Raw genomic sequence first — 13,542 nt, forward strand, 5'->3', positions numbered from 1 at the left:
CTTCATGGTCTTTATTTTTAACTGTACAGAGTGGCTGTTTTTCTGTAGGGTTTCTCCAGAAAATCAAGAGAGTCTGAAACGTTTGTTTTCAGTGGCTCAGTGGCCACCATTAACATAACGTTCATCCGTCCGTTGCTTATTAACAAGAGTTTCAGAAAACACGTTGGTGTCAACTGATGAAGTGATATACGGTCTTCACTAGAAATTCAAAGTGCACTGTGGGAGATTGCCCCACTAGAAAAACAGAATAGACTAGCATTGCTGGTCCCCAGCACAAACACCATATTTTATGTCTTGGATGCAACAACACCAGACCAGCACCAGACCAGCACCAGACCAGCACCAGACCAGCACAGACCAGCACAGAATTCATGCTGGTCTGGGCTTTTTATTTCAGCAGGGTAAATTGCTCTCAAAATCATTCATTCTATAATCATTCTGTTTTATGATTCAGACACTGAGCAAAAAATGGTCAAGGTAACCAATAGTGCAATAAAAAAAATGGTTTGGTGTGAAATGCTCCATTCACGAGTCAGACCTGTTCACAGTAGTGGTGATACGAACCAGGCATCTGAAGTATTTAATACCTCTAAAAGCTCCTAAACAGAAGTTTTTTTTACAAATGGTTATGTATATGCTCCTTGATGTCTGAGACATTGTTTTACATCAGTTTTCAGATAAGCTTTTAGCCTAAAACACATTTTTAAAACATCAGAGGCTGTATTTCATGCAGAGCCCTGTAAGACAAAAGGCCTCTTTTTTATTTTTTACTATTATATCATTTATCGAACACTACTCAATACAATACTGATAATGTTTTGACATGTTAGTTTAGGTTATTAGTTGATCAGCATTTTTTCATGAGTTATTCTGATAAGGACTTTAATTATGAAGACGGATGTACTTTTGCCCAGGGGGATATCAGATTGGGTGTGTGTCAGATATGAAATGAGCCAGTGAAGAGCTGAAGAGCTGAGGTTGGACGTGAGCTGAGGCTTAGTGCTAACTATAAGAGAAGCGTACATATGTAAAGCATAGGGGTGGCCAAGAACAGCTGGATAATAAAGCACCATGACTTGTGCTAAAGCGGTTCTCTTTTAATAGCAGTAAATGTTGCAATATTACATCTAAAAACCCAAAAGATGTGTAGGTTCACTGGTCATTTTGGATTGTAAATAAAATGGCTATATTTGTGTTATAGACACCCTGGTCCCTATTACCATTGTACATCGGTAGAATTCTCTACAATTCATTATTTTACATCAAACTACACCAGATGATCTCAACTAATGAATTATTTAGAAAGTTAAAAAAAATTGGTGGAATTCCCCTTTAGGCAAAAGTCCATATCGCGAGTGTGGGCTGTGGAACAGGCCAAAGGAAACGCGACTAGAGGAGAATTACCACTCTGTTTCTCAAACGCTAGAGGGCGCTCCAAAGCAGTCCAAAATGAATGGATTAAGATGAAGCATTTGAGAAAAATCGCAGTTTATATATGCTTAAATATGTTTAATATAAAAGACTATACAATTCACTTCCTGAACACAGAACAGCATAAAACATTTTGACACCGCTGTTATATTTTTAGAAGCTTTTTCTAACTCGAGTTATGGGAGTTTAAAATAGGTCATGTACATTAATGACATCAGGGAGCATGAACAGCCAATGAGCTGCTCCACTTGCCAACCAATCAGCACTCAGTAGCAGTTATGCCAGCACCTTGCTGCCCAAAACTCGTTTTCTGTAGAAAAAATGAAATATACAGGTATGTTTTCTTTGCTTTTTTAGTGAAATGCATTGTGGGCAAGTGACTAGAAATAATTTTTTAATTTTTCGTTTTTAGCCATTTAGCTCCTTTCTTCCCTAGACTCGCTCGCGGGCGCCCTCTGGCGTTCTACACTCGTTTTGATATAACGGGTGAAAGACGAAGAGGCCAGGCTCCTCATAAACCCGCTCTGACACGACCGCCCAACTGGGACTTTTCTTTTAAAATCGGGTTTCCATTTAACGGTTCTTCCTGCTGCCTTCAGTCTCTCACTCTGTTTAGGGTCCGTCAGGCTGCGGCGCTGAGCGCGGATGCACGGTGTCGGTGTGTTTACTCGCTCTGTAATGTAGAATAACCTGCCTATTGACACGGCGATCAGGGTGAACATACGATCAGTGACCAGCAGCGGACCAGCCTGACTTATTTCAGCATGAATGAGCCAGAAGGACTGCGGTTCCGGAGGATAAACAGACCTCAGATAATAACAGACGAGACCCATGAACCCCAATACAAAGGCACGAGGTAAGCAGCGAAACAGCGTGCTATCAGCCATAAAGCTGTTTTATACATTACGTACTTATTTAAAAGTCTTAATTATCTAAATATTGAGTAACAACGTGTAGTGTGGCTGAGGCAGGCAGGGGCTGAATTCTAACGCTAGCCTGCTTACCTCGTTATTCAGCTGCATAACACCCGTCTAATGATGATCTGTGGGGATGAAGTGGTACATATTCAGTAATAGTTCCCTCCAATTAAACATGTGAACTACTTTCTGCGCTCTCAGCACGTACAGTGGGAAGGTGTTCAGAGTTACTTTGCTCACACTGGGTGGATTCCTGCTGTTCCCGCTGCTGGTAGTCGTTTTCCTGCTGGAGTCCCCGATTCAGCCGGAGGCGTTCAGGTAAATGCTTGAGAGGAGGTGAAATATTTTAAGGGGAACTCCACCAGTTTTTCAAAATTCATCAATAAAGCAGTACTTGATATGTAAACAGAGTCTCTCAGAGTGGCTTGGCATGACATGACATGGTTCATAGCAGTGAAACTTACAGGCTCTGGTTTCTTTACAGCGCTGGTGATAGGAACCAGGGGTTATGTCTACGAGACAAACATAGCCATATTATGTCCTGTCCAAAACCACCAGTGATCCTACACGTGTCTTCTGATTTTTTTTATACTGTATGTAATGTTGACGATGGTACAGTAGTGATACATCTGAAAAAGTACGTTTTGTTTGGGGACTGTTTTGCCTTACGGTGCCGCCCTCTGCCATAAATGGGTGAAAATATATGGATTAATCTACATTTTAAGCCAAAACTGTATCAAAAGACCATGTGTCAGACATCAGGCAGCATATTCATAACTGCTTCATTTAATACTTTTTTCTTTGAGGGGGTTTCAGAGGCATTAAACTCTTCAGACGTCTGGTTCCTATCACCACCACTGTGAACAATTCTGACTCGGCAAGTTTCTCTAGAGTGGAGCTTTTCATATCGGTTCATTCTGAATCTCATCTCAGCTATGGAAAATCAGTGGAGTTCCCCTTTAAAGGAAATAAGTGAATGATTTACATGCTCCAGTATGTACGAGCAATGCGCTATTTATAGAAAGCGTACATAAAGAGCCATAAAGTGAACATAATGAGGTTTCACCGCATGCAAGTTCTGTTGACCTCATTTATTCTGCTGCAGAGAGTAGCCTAACTACAGCAAAGTAAAAGCAGTGCTACTTTTGTGAACTGATGACTCAAGTAGAAATAAAAGTAGCTACCAAAGGCCTTAAGTAAGTTTAATTTAATGTTAAAAAAGTCATCATGTATTGAGTTGCCTACAGAGCTCCAGTGGAACTTTGTGCTTGTACTGTCTGTCAGTGAAGGAACACTTTGTGATCTGACCTTGAAAGATCAAAGAACCCCCTGAGGTCCACTTAGGATGTTACTATTGTTTTATCCACCAAAAGCAGTCTTAATTAATTTGAACATTACCAGTTTCCAACCTCTCTTCATCCCTTAGAATTGCATAGGCTGTTTTTGTTTATCACAATATTAATGAATCAATAAATTGCTCACCACTATAGTCCGAATCTCAGCTTCTCATTTTAAGAGGCAGTGGTAGTTGCCTAACGGCTTCATTGCTGCACTGGCATGTCATAGACCTTCTTGCAAAATGTCAAATGGTGCACTTTCACAATGCTTCCTGTGTTTCATTACCCATCACTGTCAGCTTCCAGGTTTTCGAAAGGCTCTCAGACAGGAACATTTCTGCTAGGTGATGAATTTAAGTCTGTTGTAATGTTTGTGAGGTACACATTCTGCCTATATATCTGCAATTAATATAGAAAAACAGTTTATTTATTCTTTTCCCTGACACCATAAGGAACACCTGCATTGACTGCCTCATATGGTGAGTTCTGACCCTCTCTGTCGTTTTTGGGTCAAGCCCTGCGCCACTGCTGAATATTTAAGTACCCTTGGCGCTAAAGGCTTGCAGAACCAATCTGCAGTGATCCCTCATTTAGATTCATCTCTCAATTCTGTGTCAATGCTTAATGATTGGTCTTGCTGCTGCTGTTGAGCAGTGCAGCCTGTCTCCTCTAATTTTTCTAGTCTAAATCCAGCCTGCACTGGGATTAGATGCCCCTAAGAACCCAAGACTTAATTAATGTTATTTTTCCCTATCTCCCTTTTATGTCCTTTTCTTTTATGTCTTTTTAATCCTGCTCGTACCCGCTAGCCTCAACGAGCCACCCTTCATGACTGGCTGCTTTGAACCCAACCTAAAGCTGAGACAGGCGGAGAGACTGTTTGAGGATCAGCTCATTGGGCCTGAATCTATTGCCAATATTGGAGGTTAGTGCATAGTTCCAGTGTCCTTTTACCCAGAGAGTTTCACTCTGTCTGCGGTTGTGCAAAGAGTGGCTTAGCTAAAGTGGTAATAGCCAAGTAGGTGAAAGGTTATTTGGCTATGTTGTCTCTTTGGTTAGACTGTACTATCTGTTCTTTTGTGTTTGAAGGGAACTTCTGCCCCTAATAGTATTGCATGTGAAAATATACCTTTTATTATTGTTTTGTGGTGTTTATTAGTGCCAAAACTTTGGAAAGTAACACCTAAAAAGCTGTTCTTGTTTCCTGCAGATGTTCTTTACACTGGTACTGCGGATGGAAAGATAGTGAAAATTGACGGAAGAAAAATGAGTGTTTTGGCAACTCTTGGCAAGCCGCCATGTGGTAAACAGACTTTAAAAGAACATACTTATTTGATTCCTCACTGTCTGTGTGATGTAACCTTTCAACTGGGTCTTTGTCTATAGAGCTGTCGTTGTTAATGAACATCCTTGTAATGGCTCAGTGCTGAGAAACGACTCGTCATTCTCAGTCATACAGCGCTCAGAAGTAGTGCTGGGACGCCTCGGTCATCATTGGTTTTGCAGAATTATTTAATTTGTTAATAAATTTGTGGTTAAACTTGTGGTTTACTATATTCAAAAGTACATTATTCCCAACATATTATAGTTTATCGATCAGTACTCTGGGTCCAAGTAGGCAAAAGCAAACTAGAAAACTTTAATCTCCCATTTTACTCAAAATAATGGACGCTAATTCAAATACACGTACGCATCATGTTCAAACCAGAGATGTCCAGCAGCACTCCTGGAATTCACCTGACTCAAAATTTCATAATTATTATTTGAAAAGATTCTGCTTTAGAAAACCTGAATATTGATATAAATGAATCTGCCAAAAATACTAAATAAATCTTATCGCTGAGGTCGGAAGAAAACATTGTTTCTCTATCGTATCTCATAAAATGCTTGCTGTTCTTGATATTGTGTGTAAATGTCATGATAAATGGACCAAAAGAAATCACCCAAAATTACTTGAAAAAAAGTTTTTTTTTCTTTTCCTGTAAATTTACCGTATTGGAGATACGAGATTTTCTTCCGACAACAGCGATACGTAAAGGAAAGACACTAATGTTTCACTGCTTTTACTTGCCAATCTTAAGTTTTCAGTTAATTACTGGGATCTTTTAGAGTTTAAGTAAACCTGGTTGTGATTGCTGGTTGTTACAACTTTTCTGATGGATACACATAAATAAATGACAACTTTAGCTTGGAACGTACTAAATAAACACTACGTAAGTTGTATACAGTTTCCCAAAACTACGTTTGAGCACTGTAATTATGATTTCTCAATCAACACACCCTCAAAAATGAATCACTGAGTCATTTAGTGAGCAGGCCTGCCCTGACTGGCATGAAGATGTTGGCTTTCTCAGATCCTCATGTGCATTGTTAGTCTGTGAGCAGTGCATGTGTTCCTCCAGATCTGTGGTGTCTCACAATGCCGATGTGCTGGCAACCTGAGAAAGTCGGAGCTGTTGTAAAATATGCAGAGGATTGTGATGACTGCGCCATAAAAAACTGCAGAAACGCCCACTGCATGCAAAGCATTTTTCCAAAGGACAGTGTGAAGGACAGATCCAGCACTAGACATAGCCCGGTCGAATACCTGAGCTCATTTCCCTTTGCATGTTGGCACCCATGAAAGTAGTCAGGGTTCTCTTGGAGAAGGAGGTGGAAACACTTCTCACACAACACTAGTGTGAAGAGTAAACACAAACGACAGAAGCAACAAAGGTGGAGCTTCAGGTTATGATGTTTGACTACTCAGTGATCATCACTGTTTCTAGCTCTACCCACCCATCACATTTAGATACGCTTGGTACCCCGTCAGGAAGAGCCATCAGATTCAGCATGGGTACTCAGGTATGGCGTGGGTCACTAGGCTGTGGAAATAACAACAAAATACGTGATCACGAATTTGTAACCATACCGTTCTTTGCCCTGTTGTCCAGAGGAAAAGCGCTAGAGACATGTGTGTTCTCTAGTTGGTGGAACTGTTCTTTGCAGCATGCACTGTTAAATAAGCATCATATAAATAAAACCATTTTTGTCCTCTGCTCTAAAGGGTCTCGAGAGCAGGAGCATGTTTGTGGACGGCCTCTTGGAATCAGAGTGGGTTCCAATGGCACCTTGTTTGTAGCTGACGCCTACTTGGGGCTGTTCGAGGTTAATCCTGTCACAGGTTGGAAATCTTTCTTTTTCTGTCGTCTCTCTCTGTTTTGCTTTATTGCTGTCTGTCTGGCTTTCTCCTTTTTTTTTTTTTCTCCTTTCCGTCTTTCTCACTTTGTCATTTTCTTTTGTTCTTTTTGCTGTATTTCTTTATTTTGCAATTCCTTTCTTCCTAGTTTTGGCTGTTTCTGGTTGTCATTTTTCTGTTTCTTTCCATCCATTTCTTTCCATCCTTCTCAATTTTTTGTCATTTTCTCTATCCATTTGTCTTTCTCTCTTTCTATCCGTCTGTCTCGCTTTCTTTGCCAAGTGTTTCTTTCTTTTCTCTGTTTTTCTCACTGTGTTACTGTCTTTCTTTCTTCTTAGTTTCTTAATTTCATTATGCTTTTCTTTCTTTCTTTATCAGTTTCTTTTGTTTCTTCCTTCTCAATTTCTGTCATTTTCTCTTTCCATCTCTTTCTTTCTGGCTGTTTGTCTTTCTTTGTGCATCTTTTTTTTTTCTTTCTGTCTGTTTTTCTCACTTTGTCTTTCTCATTGTGTTAATACATTTCTCTTTTTCTTTCTTTCTCTCTTTTTTCTTTCTTTCTTTTTTCTTTCTTTCTTTTTTCACATTGCCCTAGTGTGGTTATGAAGGTGCATGTAGTAAATGGGTTATTCCTCTCTCCGGCATTCAGGCGAGTCAACCCTTCTGGTCAGCACTCGGAAGATGGTTGGGGGCCGGCGTTTATCCTTTATCAACGACATGGATGTGACTCAGGATGGGAAGAAGGTGTACTTCACTGACTCTAGCAGCAGGTGGCAGCGTAGAGACTACCTGAGCCTCATCATGGAAGCTACAGCTGATGGACGGTAAATTGGGCTTAAAAATACCTTACTGCCCACAATGCTTAATCTTGTTCACAGTCTGTTTATAAGTGTGCTATAATTGCAATTTCCAGCATTGATCTAGAAACAGAAATAGAGACATTGTTTTAGTTTTAGTTCCACTGATTCGTGCAGTTAGTATCTTTTTTTAGTGAGGCAGTTTTGGCAGTTTGACTATTGCTGTATTTACTGAATTGGTGTTTCAGGGTTCTGGAGTATGACACGGAGACCAAAGAGGTTACTGTGATGATGGAGAACTTGCGCTTTCCTAATGGAATCCAGTTGTTTCCTGATGAAGAGTCTGTTCTTGTTGCTGAAACAACAATGGCAAGAATAAGAAGGTAAAGACTCTCTTTTACTTTGTTAATTGACAGTTGAATAAAATTTTCTTTTGCAGTTTTGTCTTTTCTGGGAATTCTCATGCTGGACTTTTTAAGGGCCAAAATGACTTTGTCCTTGTTTTTCATTCTGTGCTTTAAAACATGACCTTGACTTTGATGAAGGACGTTCTTACTAGGGATAATTGATTTCATCAATTTTTATCAAGAAGTTTGAGAGAATGTTTCCAGAATTGAAAGAGCTGAAATTTTAATTATACTGTTCATTATTAAACACTGATTGAGAAATTTAACCTAATTATTTATAGTTTGTGCAGTCCTGCATGCTACACTAATTTTTTAAGCCTCAAGCCCAAAAAAAGAACATGGTGGTCTTCTTGGAGGGGAAAAAAGACATGTAGCTTAAGTTTATAGAAAATAATCACATTTCATTTGTAACTGCAATATTAGTGAGAAAAATCTCAATTAGATAATCGTTCAGCCCTAATTCTTACCAAATTCAGTCAGCACATTAAACACGATTAGTATTCCCTCTTCCTTTTTCAGCTCTTACATGCTCAGCCTGGGGTCATTTCATTGTCACAGTTAAAATTCTTCCGTCAGCCTTCCTGCTCTATTATTTCTCATGAATAAGTTCTATATGTAAATGCACTCCTCCCCCTCTCTCTGCTGTCATACTTCTCACGTCTGCTAGAGGCAATGCGAGTTCCCCCTGAGCCTCACCTGGATAAATGATGCAAGCTTGCTGTTGCCTAGGTAACCAGATCCTTCACTAGGCTTCTAGTGTTGAGAGCAGAATGGCGTGTTCGCTCTTATAGTGAAGCGAGTGTGGGCACAGCGAGGGGGAGAGTATGTAGGAAATGCTTTCATGTAGCCTCTTTGCCTGCTGAAGAGGCTAGTGTTACACTTGCCGCATGAGGAACTGGACTTAACTTGAAAGAACATCTGTTTCCATTAAGAGTGAAGGAGAATAGGAAAGAGCATCTAGGGATTGGTTTAAAAGAGTACTTTACCCAAAATTATTCCCATCCTTGTTTAAAAGATTCAGAAAAATTTTAAACATTGTATTGAAATTTAAAACTGTATGACTGATAAGCCCCTCTGTCGCTTCCATGCATCTCATTTGCATTCCTATCAGAGTAAACTAGGTGGGGTGGGGGTGGGGCTTGTGTTATGCACAAATAATTTTTATAAATTAATAATAAATACTAAGGGATGTGATTTGGGGTGATATTTTGTTGTGGCAGGCTTTGAAAAACTTCTGTTTGAGAATATTTCTTTATTTGCACCAAACCATCAGAATTGACAATTGTCCTGTAGCTGAAAATATGTGAATCATTACATTCCTATTACGCATGCATGTATGCTGTGAGCATGGTGCGTTTACATGTTGAAAGAAAGCGGTGCACAACCAACAGCGGCATGCACCCATAAAAATGTTGCCATCATTGAATTCAGAACCATCAGCCAACTGTGTTTACAAAGCATCACTGGTGAAAACAGGTGATTAACAAAGGTGAGCTTTAGCAGTGTTTACATATGAAGCTATACTATGTAAGTTTTGGGGATTTTGAGACCTCTTTGGTGTATGTAGAAGAACATTTTGTAATTAGTTATGCTTTGGACCCTGTATCACTGAACAGAAGACTGGTGAATGAAAGAATATTCAAGGAGAACTGAGAAATCGTTGTGCTTTCCAAGGATGTAAGTGAATTATCTACTATTGATTGACTGCCCACTGCCAACATGTAATTTAACTTTTTGAAAAATATATTGTATTCAGACACCACAGTAACAAATCTAATCACATTCTGCATTTTGTGTATCGCTACACCTGTATGCTGGAAAATACTGAGATCCTTGACTTTTTCAATTCTCCACAGGGTTCACGTGGCTGGACTCAATAAAGGAGGCATGGATACTTTCATAGACAATCTCCCTGGTTTTCCAGACAACATCCGGCGCAGCTCCTCAGGGGGTTACTGGGTGGTCATGTCAGCTGTGAGGCCTAATCCTGGTTTCTCCATGCTTGATTTCCTGTCCCAAAGGCCTTGGATTAAAAAGCTTCTATTTAAGGTATGTGCTGTATAGTGAGGGGTAAACATACCACTAGGAGTGGCTGATATGACAGAAAAAAATAATGATATCATTGTCATGGTAAATTATGGTACGGTGTGGATGGTATAAAGGTATATCTCTGCATGATGCCGTCCTACCATGAGGATTTGACCGTATCCTGAATACTGTGATAAGCTTAAGTGCAGCAAACCACAAACAGTCTCGCCCTAGTCACAAAAAGTAAACATGAGCTTGACCAGTTTTCACAAGTCTTTTATAGAAGAAGACAAATTTACAGAAACACATTTCAGACTGAAACTGTTCCTGTGCTGCCTGTAGTATGCTCATGTGTCAATCAGGGTAGCACACCATGTTCCACATTTTCAGCCAGGGCATGCAATTGTTACTCTGCTGTAGTTTCCTTTTTTCACTCTTATGTCGCGCTGTCTTGGGCAACACAAATATAACATTAACTGTTGAATGAGACAAGGACAGACCTATCAGCTCATAAAACCCTTCCAAAATCAGCAGTGCTGTTTTGGACTGTTTCAGTTTTCAGTGTATATATATGAGCGTAGAAACAAGGAGGTGGTCACAATGTTATGCCTGATCAGTGTACATTTGACCCCCTTTTACTGTTCTTCAGTAGTCAAGACCCCTGCGGACCCTCACAGAGCAGGTACTATTTGGATAGTGGATTATTCTCAGTACTGCAGTAACACTGACGTGGTGGACGCATGTTAGTGTGTTGCGCTGGTCTAAGTGGATCAGACGCAGCAATGCCGTTGAAGTTTTGTTTTTTTGGGGTTTTTTTTTCTGTGACCACTGATGAAGAACTAGAGAATGACCAACACAAACTGTACAGCAGCAGATGAGCTATCGTCTCTGATTTTACATCTACAAGGTGGACTGACAAGGAAGTAGTGTCTAATAGAGTGGACAGCGAGTGGACACAGTGTTTAAAAACTCCAGCAGCACTGCTGTGTCTGATCCACTCATACCAGCACAACACACCAACACCACATCAGTGTTACTGCAGTGAGAATGATCCACCACCCACTCTGTGAGGGTCCATGAGAGAGTCCATTTGGTCCATTTATCATGAAATCTTACACAATGCTAAGGCTAACTGGAGTTTGGAAACTATGCAAAGTATGTGATTATTTCTAGCAGTGGGCATATCTAACAGCTGCATGGGGCAGTAGGGTGCTAGACGTTTTGCCTTACTCATTTTGGGTGTATATGTGTGCTTTCAGCTCTTCAGCCAGGACATGATGATGAAGTTTGTGCCTCGCTACAGCCTGGTGGTGGAACTACAGGATGGAGGAACGTGTGTGCGGAGTTTCCACGATCCCCACGGCATGGTGGCTGCCCATATTAGCGAGGCCCATGAGTACAATGGCCACCTCTACCTGGGCTCCTTCCGTTCACCTTACCTGTGTAAGCTAGACCTCAGCAAAGTGTGAAATAACCCTCCTGTTCAGCAGAATAAGGAGCCACTGAGGCATTTCTTGGGGCTGCTTTTCCTTCGTCATTTCACGCCTCTTCCAGGAAAGAAGCAATTAACACTTCTGGCACATTAACTGGAGCCACAGCAACCGATCCCTTGTATTCCCATCCAACAACCCCAATCCCTCAGACGCACTGATGGATATGATACTGTTACCATGTCCTTTTTAGCTCTTACATATGCTTGAACTTTGATTCTGCTCTGTCATGTGGGTGTGACTTTACATTTAGTTGTCCTGTTTTACATCTTGTGGTGTGTCATTAGCACATCTGGAGAATATGCTAGGTTGCTTTATTTGAGTTGGCATTTCTATTTTCGTTTTCCTCCCTGTGAGAGAGAGCACATTGAGCACATGCTCTTTTGTTTTATTTGCACTGAAGAACTGTCATCTAGCCCTTAAAATAGAGCTGCTGTTTTCCTTCTGCAAACTGTGACAAATATCAAAGCAGGTGATGACTTGTGAAGTGAACTTCCAGTTACAGTGCCAAAAAATGTTGCTTGGGAACACAAACACTTTTACAGATTCATCTGTCCCAGTACTATCCCCTAGCTTGGTCTAATACGTTTAAAATTAGTTTTGTATAATTGCATTTTCAGTGTTTTTTTTATTTGATACTTTGTGTCATATTTTGTGCTTTGCACAGTTTTTGTTCGTTGGTCTGATCTTCTTTAGACCTTGCATTAACCCTGTGTTTCAAGTCTGGAGATACTTTAGCTGGATTCTATTTATACTTTTCACAAAAATGGATCCCTAGTCTGACTAGATGAGATGCAATTTTACTTTCCTGCTTAAAAAGCACATGCGTTATTTACTGTAACATTCTGTTGACATCTGTTCCTACTAGTCATCTGTTGGATACCTTCATCAGCCCAGAGTGCAAGAACAGACTACAGCTTTGCGTGTTCTCCATTTAGCTTTTCCTTGTTTAGCCTGTCACCTGGTGGTCAAGATACCTCTCAAGATGCATCTCTGACCACATCAGAATATGATACAAGTGATCCACTCGTAATCTTATTACAATGCATCCTGGGTGTGCGTAACATCTAGCTTTTTATGCAGTAAAGTGAAAACCAAACACGATCTCTGATCACCAGAAACTTGTGTTGATGCAAGGTGTAAACAGCCTCCCTGAGCTTCCGTTAGCCAAGACAGTTTTTCTCTGGAAATGGTATTAATAAGTAGCAATAATCTCTTTCTGGATGCTTACACCAGTTAGTTGATCTGTGGCACCTCGGTCACGCACATTTCATGGAAGAGACGGTGTAGTTTGACCAAGGAAAAAAAATGAAATATGTTCAGATGAACGTAAATTCTTCACTCACTACTACAGGTGGGAATTTCTAGGTACATCAAAATTGGAAATCTAAATTCTTAATGCATCCTGATTTTTGTTAATCTTTACAAGTAGTGTTAGTTTAATTTGAACATAGCTATGTCTACTGCTAAGTCTGCTGCCCCACATCCTTACATTTCACTATCAAATGTTTTTTTTAAACAAAAAAAAAACTTTAATTTTGTTCTTTATGGCACACTGCACACAGTATGACCAACGGAGTTTATTTTTCATCAGAAAAGTTTGGAACCGTTGACATTTTTCAATAAAAACACTTGTGTACAGTCGTATGCATACATTTGAATACCCCTGGTCAAATTACATCTTTTGTTGATTTTTTAAGTGTAAAGAAATTAACATCTTCTGCAGGATATATAATAAAATTTTCTGTTGATTTTAGTTCATTTTTATTTATCTGCTGGGTGTACACTGTAGAAAGACTTGGGTTCAGACTAAGATAATGACTTCATGTGGAAACAAGTAAATTAGTGTTATTCAACCTAAATAAATGTTTTGGATGAACAATTGCTTCCATTTAAGTATTAAATTAAGTTAGTGATTTATTTAAAGTTTGAAACATATTTTACCATACTGGAAAAAAAT

General features: G+C 39.8%; 1 protein-coding gene across 1 annotated transcript; it reads left to right on the forward strand.

Annotated features, from left to right (window-relative positions):
* Positions 1-1,967: 1,967 nt before the first annotated feature.
* LOC108423292 (adipocyte plasma membrane associated protein) lies at positions 1,968-13,461 on the forward strand. Its single transcript, XM_017690686.2, has 9 exons — positions 1,968-2,287; positions 2,550-2,666; positions 4,495-4,610; positions 4,896-4,988; positions 6,732-6,848; positions 7,510-7,684; positions 7,906-8,040; positions 9,921-10,113; positions 11,352-13,461. The coding sequence occupies exons 1-9, from the start codon at positions 2,196-2,198 to the stop codon at positions 11,559-11,561; spliced, it is 1,248 nt and encodes a 415-aa protein (XP_017546175.1). The 5' UTR covers positions 1,968-2,195; the 3' UTR covers positions 11,562-13,461.
* Positions 13,462-13,542: the final 81 nt, after the last annotated feature.

Source organism: Pygocentrus nattereri, chromosome 5, assembly GCF_015220715.1.
Source record: "Pygocentrus nattereri isolate fPygNat1 chromosome 5, fPygNat1.pri, whole genome shotgun sequence".
Classification (NCBI taxonomy): domain Eukaryota; kingdom Metazoa; phylum Chordata; class Actinopteri; order Characiformes; family Serrasalmidae; genus Pygocentrus; species Pygocentrus nattereri.

Excerpts from the sequence above, each read along its gene's own strand:
- LOC108423292 (XM_017690686.2), top strand. The coding sequence starts at position 2,196 with ATGAATGAGCCAGAAGGACTGCGGTTCCGGAGGATAAACAGACCTCAG. Across the intron at positions 2,667-4,494 it reads ATTCAGCCGGAGGCGTTCAG|CCTCAACGAGCCACCCTTCA; the intron begins GTAAATGCTTGA and ends CGTACCCGCTAG. Across the intron at positions 7,685-7,905 it reads GAAGCTACAGCTGATGGACG|GGTTCTGGAGTATGACACGG; the intron begins GTAAATTGGGCT and ends TTGGTGTTTCAG.